At 42.5% G+C, this 9,489-nt stretch overlaps 1 protein-coding gene across 1 annotated transcript; it reads left to right on the forward strand.

The window, feature by feature from the left end:
• The first annotated feature begins 2,407 nt into the window (after nucleotides 1-2,407).
• LOC144271625 (cyclin-dependent kinase inhibitor 1-like) lies at nucleotides 2,408-8,666 on the forward strand. The gene is made up of 2 exons (XM_077829127.1): nucleotides 2,408-2,906; nucleotides 8,599-8,666. Exons 1-2 carry the CDS (start codon nucleotides 2,408-2,410, stop codon nucleotides 8,664-8,666), a joined length of 567 nt encoding a protein of 188 aa, XP_077685253.1.
• The last annotated feature ends 823 nt before the right edge of the window (nucleotides 8,667-9,489 follow it).

The raw sequence follows: 9,489 nt of genomic DNA on the forward strand, positions 1-9,489 counted from the left end.
ACTAATGCAGAGCCCTGTTCTTCAATGCTTACTTATTCAGGTTGACATCAATGGAGCTACTTGTGTGAATAAAGACAATGCATGAATGAGGGTTGATTCATAGATCTTTAAGCCAGAAGGGACCACTGTGATCATCTAGTCTGACGTTCAGTATAACATGGGCATTGGCAATTGGACCTCCCTGAATTAATTCCTGTCTGAATTTGAACATATCTTTTAAACAAATATCCACTCTTGATTGAAAAATTTCCAGTGATGAGAGGACAGGCCCTCCAGTTGTTACAACAACTCACAAAAATCAGTGGTCAGGAGAGACTGAACCATACTGACCACAAAGATCAAGGTTCTAAATACGTTGTATGTAGAAAGTATTTCAGATTATTTTGTTTTTGCAGGTTTGTAACACACAGAGTTTTACACGCAGAATTAACATGTGGAACTCATTGCCACAGTGGACCTCTGACATCGAAGGCTTAGCAGGTTTCTAGAGAAAGGTTAGGGGTGAAATCCTAGTTCTATTCAAGTCAATGATAAAGTTCCCATTGACTTCAGTAGGGCCAGGATTCCACGCTAGATATTTATATGAACAATGAAAACATCTACACCAATCAAATATGCCGCAAGTTTGGCAAAAGTATGAACCCTCATGATTCAAGGTATGAATGAAGGCAATAGGAAGAAACTTTCTGTAGGGAAAGGTTATTCTAGAATTACCCACTTCAAAGTGCTCGCATCTTCTGAAGCAGCTGGTGTCGGCTGCTCTGGGTAAGTCTACACAGCCCGCAGCAGCAAGTCTCAGAGCCGGGGTCTGCAGGCACAGGCTCCTGAGGCTCATGCTATGGCACTCCCAAGGTATGTCTACACCGCAGCCGCTCCAATTACAATCTAGTCTGAGATCCTAAGTATGCATTCAGGCAGCTAGCCCCTCTTGTCGCCCATACCACCATGGTTGCACTGTTATTTTTAGCATGCCAGCTCCTTCAAAACTAGCAGCCGTACATCTACCCAACCTGAAATTACACCTCAGAGATAGGATACTGGGCTGACTAGACTGCTACTCCCATGTGGTATAGCTACTCCTGTGTTCCTCTGATCATAGACATGGGCGAGACAGATTCTTCTCTAATTAATATTATTTAAGAGATTCAAAAATGCTATTACCAAAGGTCAAAAATGTTTGAGAAATACCATATTTTGTCCTTGCGAAGTATAGCAAAAAGCCAACTTACAGTTCATATGAGAAAAGTTTCTAATGCAAAAGATTATTTCCTGTAGTGCACTCACTACCTGTCCTTTCCTAATGTTGATGGATCACCTTTGAGTAAACTTAGTTTAAACGGTTGGAAGTTTGGCACCAGACGGAAAAGGGACAAAGCAGCAGTGTGACTGTTATTAGCTATAGTGACAACCAGCACTGCTGAGTATCCTGACAACTAAGAGCCAGATGATACATTAATATAGGAAAAATGGAGTTGCCTTCTGAGATTTCGGACACCACCCAGAGGTTTATTTTTGTTGCTGTATTTACAGCTGCTTCTCCTTTACAGGCACTGAGGCCTCAGTGATGGCTCACCAAAGAAAAAATAAATGAAAACCATTATTTTTAGAGACAATAATATCTTGTTTATATACTAGATATTTTCACATACAGAAGCACCATGGGCTAGTAGTGGACAAAGAAGGTGGAAGTCTGGAACTATTATGTCCTCTGGCTCTGCACTGATTGTGTGCCTGGCTTTGGACAAATCACTGACCCTCTCTCAGTGTCCTGATCTGTATATCCTCCCGACTTCAGAGCGGCAGCAGCTAGATCCACGCCTTGGCTGGTCACTAATCCATCCCTAAGCCCACATTAGCCTCTGTGCTGCCTCTGCCTCCATCTCCACATTCTGGGGTTGGGAGAACAATGGTGAGTGGATCCATGTAGAGAAAGAAATTGGATATCTTTCTAAAAGATATGCTCTAGGCTCAACCAGAAGTTATGGATTTGATACAGGAATTACTGGGTGAGGTTCTATGGCCTGTGTTATGCAAGAGGTCAGAGTAGATGACCATAATGCTCCCTTCTGGCCTTAAAATCTATGAACCTCTACCAATATCTCCCCTCAGTTTTGCTCTGTCCCCAACCGCCCCCCCCCAGCACATCACATAGGCAGCCCTTTAAGAACCAAATTCCTTTCCATGATGAACAAGCCAACCCCCTCACTAGCTCTACATGAAGCACCCCACAAAAAAGAGAGGGAGAAGCCCTCCATTCCCTCCACAGCAAACACAACATTGGCTGAGGCTCCAGTCAACACAGTCCACTGAAGTCAATGAGAGTTTTCCATGAAGATGGGAAATTGGCAGAAGTTTTCCCAGTTTCCCAAATACCCTAACACTTGCTACGTCCCCCATACAGCATGTGATGCCTGTTGAAGTGACCCCACAAAAGGTGTCTGATGATCTTTCTGTCTCTGGCAGGGAATCGTTGCTCTGTACGCTCGTTGGAGAGCGGCGGATTGGAGAGCAAATGGAGTGGAGGTCAGTGAAGGCAAACCGTGTACGAAGGAACCTCTTTGGCCCCGTGGACCATGAACAGCTGCAGCAGGACTTCCAGCACATGCTGCACAGCAGCATGGAGGGAGCCCAGCAGAAGTGGAACTTTGACTTCTTACGGGACATGCCAGCTGAGGGGCTCCTGCAGTGGGAAGAATTACAGAGCCATGATGTCCCGGCCTTTTACCACAGTTGTGTGGTGGGTGAGGCTCGCAAGCCTTTGAAGCCCTTGAACCAGGGTATAGTCAAGGAGGTCAAGGCTCACCACTTTGCCACGGTGACACTGACTGAAAACCCCAAAGTTGCCAAGAAAATGTCGGGCAAGAAGAGCCAAGCCGTGAAGAAACGAAGACAGACATCCTTGACAGGTGTGTGAGACTTGTACTTTATGCTGCTCAGTGGGTCAGAACTAGCTCTGAGAGCTTCACAGGAATTTAATCCTGATAGGCCTGTGACTAGCCTGATCTTAAACAAGCAACACTTCAACTAAATCAGATGACATGCCTGATGCAGACAGGTTAAGGGAGCTTATCATGTGCAGTTTACATAAGAGACAATTAGGCTGATTTTCACAAGGGCTGTGCACCTGCAGCTCCCACGGGTGTCCATGGGATTTGTGAACGGTCAGAATGTCTGAAAAGGAGGCCAAAGAAGGGTATGATTGCTCTGTCAAACTTAGGCCTGGCCTACATTAAAAAATTAGATTGACCTAGCTACAGCGTTCAGGGCTGTGAAAATTTTTGCGTCCTGAGCACCATAGTTAGGTCGAGCTAAGCCCCGGTGTAAACATGGTCAGGTCAATCATTCCATCAACCAAGCTACCATCTCTCAGAAAGGTGGATTAACTACAATGATGGAAAACCCCTCTTCTATCTGTGAAGGAAGCATCTACATTACAGTGCTAGAATGGCACAGCAGATGTGGCCTTAGTGTAGGTGGGAGAGACTAGGCAACTAAAGGGAAGGGGGTGATGAAGAATAGTTAAGATGACTTGTCCAAGGGCAGCCTGGATCTCAAGCTGGGTTGTCCAGCAAGACAGTATGACTTTCACCAATTCTTGTCATAGATCTGCGTAGTTAGCCATGTGTACTCTTCCCGAAGTGTTGTCGGAGACACAGTGGGCCAAGCAGAGCGAGGGGAGGAAGAACAGGAACCAGAGAAGGTTGCCAATTTTCATGCTAACTTCAGCTTGGATAGAATACTGAGTGAATGCATCCAAGAAGTGTAAGAGCAGACCAGTCTTAAACTTGGCAGGAAGGCAGAAAGGGCCAGTTTTTGAAGTGCTCAGCACCCATAACTAGAGACAGATTTTCAAAGGAGCTCAGATCCCATTTACTCTGGGTTCGAGCTAGACTGCTAAATAGCAATATGGACATTTTTGCATAGGCAGTGGCTTGGGTTACTCACCCAAGTCCAAGACCACCCAACTCTCTATGTCTGAGCTTGGGCAGCTAACCCAAGCCACCAGCCATGCCACAATGTCGACACTACTATTTTCAGCACGTTAGCTTGAGGAGATCTAGCGCAAATCTCTCTGCCTGCGTTGAGAATCACAGCTCCCAGCTGCAGTATAGACATACCCTTTGGCACCGACACCAGGGCAACATTTTCAAAAGTACTCAGCACCCAGCCACAATCCTGATTGTATTTCATTTATCCACACAGGGATTTTGGTTGTCCTGGACTCCTGAACAACAGGATTCTTTCTAGCCTATATTGGAGGGTCTAATGAGAAGTACCAGCCTTAAATTGTCAAAAAGGATAATTAAACTAAGACATTAGGAAACTTCTTTTGAATAGTGATGCAGATCAGACAATAGACTAATTTGCCAGGAGAGGCTATGTCATAAGCTGGGTGCAAGCAAACAATATGTGTTTTAATACAGTCAAATGTAAATGTATATGTCTAGGAACAAAGAATATAGGCCATATTTACAGGGTGGGGAACTGTATCCTGAGAAACAGCGACTCTGAAAAAGATTTAGGGGTCATGGTAGATATTCACCTGACTGTGACACCAGGGCTAATGTGATGCTTGGATCCATAAACAGGGGAATTTCGAGTAGGAATAGAGAGGTTGTTTTACCTCTCTATTTGGCACTGGTGTGACCATTGCTGGAATACTGTGTCCAGTCGTGTCCACAATTCAAAAAGGATGTTGATAAATTGAAGAGGGTTCAGAGAACAGCCACAAGGTTGATTAAAGTATTAGAAAACATGCCTTGTAGTGATAGACTCGAGGAACAAAACCTATTTAGTTTAACAAAGAGAAGGTTAAGGGGTGATTTGATTACAGTCTGTAAGTACCTTCTTGGGGAATAAATTGTGATAATGGGATCTTCAATCTTGCACAGACAGGTCTAACATGATCCAATGGCTGGAAGTTGAAGCTAGACAAATTCGGATTGGAAATAAGGTGTAAATTTTTGACAGTGAGTTTAGTTAACCATTGGAACTACTTACCAAGGGTCGTGGTGGATTCTCCATCATTTGCCATTTTAAAATCAAGATTGGAAGTTTTTTCTAAAAAAAATATGCTCTATGAATTATTTTGGGGAAGTTCCATGGTCAGACTAGGTGATTACAGTGGTCCCTTTTGGCCTTGGAATCTATGAATCGCATCCGATGAAGTGAGCTGTAGCTCACGAAAGCTTATGCTCTAATAAATTTGTTAGTCTCTAAGGTGCCACAAGTACTCCTTTTCTTTTTACGGATACAGACTAACACGGTTACTATTCTGAAACCGTCATTAGACAGGTTCAAGAATGAACTAGAGCTTAGTGATGAGAGGACAATCTTACACTAGAGCACAGGGCAGTAATACTTAATGAATGCACTTTTCATCTCCAAAGCACTTTGCAGGCATTAACTAATTAACTCTATAATATAACTGTAGGAGTACAGGAGCTTTATTCAGGCTTCAGTGTTGTGACAGTTGGAGGGTATCACTATTCAGTTGTAAATCTCTGTCTAGCAGTGTAGGAGCAAATTATGCAAATATTTCCAAGGGATATTTTCTTCCATTCTGTTTGCCCTGGTAAACAAATATTTCCACAGGGGATGTGGAAACCAAAACACCAAGTTGCACAGCTTAACACTTTCCCATATTTGTTTTTACAAGTGAAAACTTGTTGGTAGAAATTGGTCCCCCAAGAATTCTGGATGCAATGAAACTGATCTATCAGAGCAATCACGTATATTCTGCCTATTTTGGTGGGGCTTTGAGCTCATTCCATTTCTCTCTCTCTCTCTCTCTCTCTCTCACATGCACCCATTTATCCTCCCTATCACCACCTCAAAAACAGTACATCAAAATCTCCCATCAACTCAGAAGATCTGTACTCTGCTCCCTCTGGAACAAGACGTGACTAATCCATGTGACAGCCGGATTAGTCATCCAGAGTGATGCCTACCCCCAGAGGCCGAACCCACTCTGTGCCACACGTCCAACCTCTGTCATCCCAGAAAGTGTGGAGAGTGTGGACTAAACTTTAGACTGGTTCTAAACACAGGTATCTGCTATCTCATTTAGTCAAGCAGAACTCAGTAATGCTTTGCATTAAGGTCCTGCAATGGTGCATTTAATTTACACTGTAAAAGACAGTAGTGGTCTGGTTAAATAAATATCAATGTCTTAAAAACCAACATGGGTTCTGGGGACACTGGAACCACCAAAGTGGGAGGAACTGAAGCTTTCTCACTTTATCTGACTCCTTGGGCAGGCGGAGTTAATTAACCAGTAAAAATGCAGGAGTTTTGCCATATTCCCAGCTCATTTGACACATGCATACCATCAGTTCCAGCCTCTGTTCTGATTCCATAAGAGTGCTTCACAGCTGCAGATTTACAGTACAGCTAGGCTTTATTCTGGCCTTTTCCAGGGACTGAAGTGAACTGTCTTTTTTGTAAGCCGGATTTCAAGATGCATCAGTGGCCAGAGCTAGAGAAAGAGCCAAGGGAAGGAAAGACATTTTCCATGAAGCACCAGCCTCTTTCACATGCCAGGTCTCATCCTTTTGTTCTCAGCTCAGAGCACTGTGGACTTGACTTTGGGCATGTCTACACTACGGGTGCTACGGCAGCACAATCACAGCACTACAGCGATGGAAAGGGGTAAGCCACCTCTCTTGAGTGGCAGTAGGTAGGTCGATGGAAAAACTTTTCTGTTGACTCAGCTGTTTCTGCACAGGGAGTGAGGTTAGGTCCATCTTCTGGACTAGTGGTTTCAAGATACTGGGTAAAATTTTCAAAAGTGACTGGTCTACACTACAAAGTTAGGTTGAGCTAGCTACATCACTCAGGGGGGTGAAAGCTACATCACTCCCCTGAAAGATGTAATTAAGCCGACCTAAGCCCCGGTGTCGTCACCATGAGGTTAATGGAAAAATTCTTCCATCGACCTAGCTACCGCCTCCCAAGGAGGTGAATTTATTACAGCAATGGAAGAACCCCTTCACTACAGCAGTGCAGCTGTGCCACTATAGCATTTCTAGTGTAGACGCACCCTGAGGCACTTAGAGCCCAGATCTTCAAAGGCATTAGGTCCCTAACTTCCATTGAAATCATGCGAGTTGGGCACTTAAATTCATTTGAGGATCTGGTCCTGAGAAACCTTAGTCCCACTGACTTCCATCAAGACTTTGGCTCCTACATGCACAAGTCCCTTTTGAAAATGGGACTTGGGCTCCTCAATTACTTAGATGCCTTTGAAAATGTTACCCTTGTTAAAATTCACCATTGATGAAAGTGAGGTTAATGCCAATGAAGTCACTTATGACTTTGACCCACCAAGTATAATCCATAATATATCCCTCCTCTCCAGTACAAACTGGAGGACAGAGTATATATAAAGTCTCATGATTAGAAGAATTAACAGTTGTGAGGATTATACTTTGTGAGAGCTCAGACATCCCACTTCTTATTGTTACTCCTCTCCTCTTCCTCCCCACCAAGAAGTTCTTGTGACATTTGCAGGCCTTTTTTCCTGATAAATTAGCTGCTCAGACTCCCAACAATATGTGGTATTAATTTGGGTCACCACTATACATATTATCCTCATCATAAATCAACCAACAGAACTTAATGAAATTGGATGCAGGATTTTCTTTGCAGAACTTGGCTGTGAAAACCTGTAGAATTCCAGGGAGTATCCTCTGCCAGTAGTATTCTCTGTAGAAATGAATACAAGCCGTAAACTGCTAGGACACCATGACTATTTGCTATATACATTGCCATTTTGGTTATGTGGGAAAGTGAAGTTAAAACATCATGAGGACCGAATCCTCAGCTGGTTTAAATTGGAATAGCTCTGTTAAAGCCAATGGAGCCAGTTTACACCAGCTGAGGATGTAGATCTGTGCCTGTAAATGTGGGTATACTGCTGATTTAATTTCAGCTATATTTGTCCTGTTAACTACGTGAAAAATGTATTTGTTTCTGTGCTAGAAAAAAAATCACTGCTTAGTGTTTCCACAAATTATGGAAAGCAGGTCATGGTTCTGTTGTTAGATTGATTTTTGCACTTGAAGCAGGAATTAAATCACTTTGCTGTGGATGAAGAATACAGAGTATTTTCCCCACAATTACAGCCCTTATTTATTCTGTATTCAGAGAGTAATAATTCAGTGTTATTGCAAGGTTATATCCAGTCTTCCTAGAGTTCTTATTTGATGTAACAAGTAGAACGTTATTAGTAAGGTTCAGCATAATTATAATTCTTCTGATGTTATGCTAAACTGCAGATCTTTTTTAAGGTGGTAAAAGAGCACTGAAAAATAACTATTTCTGACCAGAAAACACTATTGTACTGGATCTAAAAGTCAGAGAGTAAAATGTCACATTGCTCAGCTTATATAAGAGAGTCCAAAGTCCTTTGATCTATGCTGAATAAAAGCCAGCACATTTCCTTTGTTTGTTTGGTATTACACAGCTTTATATGGAACATACTAAAGGTATTAGTTTTGTTCCCTCGTGGGCCTTAGAGAAGCCTACCTGACATTTCTTTAAAACATCATTCACCACGTCAGCAGTTTCTAATTCTGTTTGTTTGCTATTCTACAGATTACTACTCAGCTAAGAAGCAAGTCAAAACTAACAGTCAAGCTGCTGCAAAGAATTTGGCTTTCTGAAATGAAACACAGGATTGATCTGCACCAGAGATGTTATAAAGAGCTGCCAGGTTTATCTGACATTCAGAAATTGTGTGTGCAAGCTACAAATGCTTAAGGGCATCACATGGATTGATATATTCATGAAAGGACTGATGGAAAGTCTTATAAACACAACAGAACTCGCATTAGAATGAGATTAAACTGGAAGCCCCTTTGCTAAGGATCACTAGCCTTAAAAGTGTTCGTAAGCAAGTTTGGAAATGTTTCAGGAATTGGCTAATAGCAGCAACTTAACCACGTGCGTTTCAAAGAATACTGCATACGAGAAAGCAGTGAACATAAGGTTAAACAGCTGTACAAATGTACTGCTGCATTTGAACAAGTCAGAATATGATCAGGACCGTATTATGTTTCTGATTTTGTATTTTTTACATCTTTAATGTACAGTTTGTTCCCTATTTCTAAGAGTGATGGCTTATCCAATCAATAAGCTTCACCTGCTAAACTCTACAGATCTGATTTATTTAAAAAGTTCCCAACCCAGACTATGATTTTTCAGGTGCAAAATTGTGACTACCCATAACTATCTGTGGACATAAATAGTGGTATTTATGTGGCAAATTCTCTGCGGCTGTAAATGGACACCGCTGTAGTTACTTCAGGAGAGTTTTGCCTATTTATTTCGGCAGAGCATTTGGCCCTGTGTCTGTCTACTTGACTCTGTTCAAAAATCAGGGTGTTAAACATGTGACTGTTGTAAATGGATGTCTGCAAGTTTGCACCCATGAAATCAGGCACCTTATGTTAAAATCATTCCCGATATCTGCTGGGACAAATATAG

The sequence above is a fragment of the Eretmochelys imbricata genome, chromosome 1 (genome assembly GCF_965152235.1).
Source record: "Eretmochelys imbricata isolate rEreImb1 chromosome 1, rEreImb1.hap1, whole genome shotgun sequence".
NCBI classification, from domain to species: Eukaryota; Metazoa; Chordata; order Testudines; family Cheloniidae; genus Eretmochelys; species Eretmochelys imbricata.

Bases quoted from the DNA above. Each gene is read 5' to 3' on its own strand.
- LOC144271625 (XM_077829127.1), top strand. From the start codon at position 2,408: ATGCCTGTTGAAGTGACCCCACAAAAGGTGTCTGATGATCTTTCTGTC. The intron at 2,907-8,598 runs GTGTGTGAGACT...GCTATTCTACAG, and splicing joins AAGACAGACATCCTTGACAG to ATTACTACTCAGCTAAGAAG.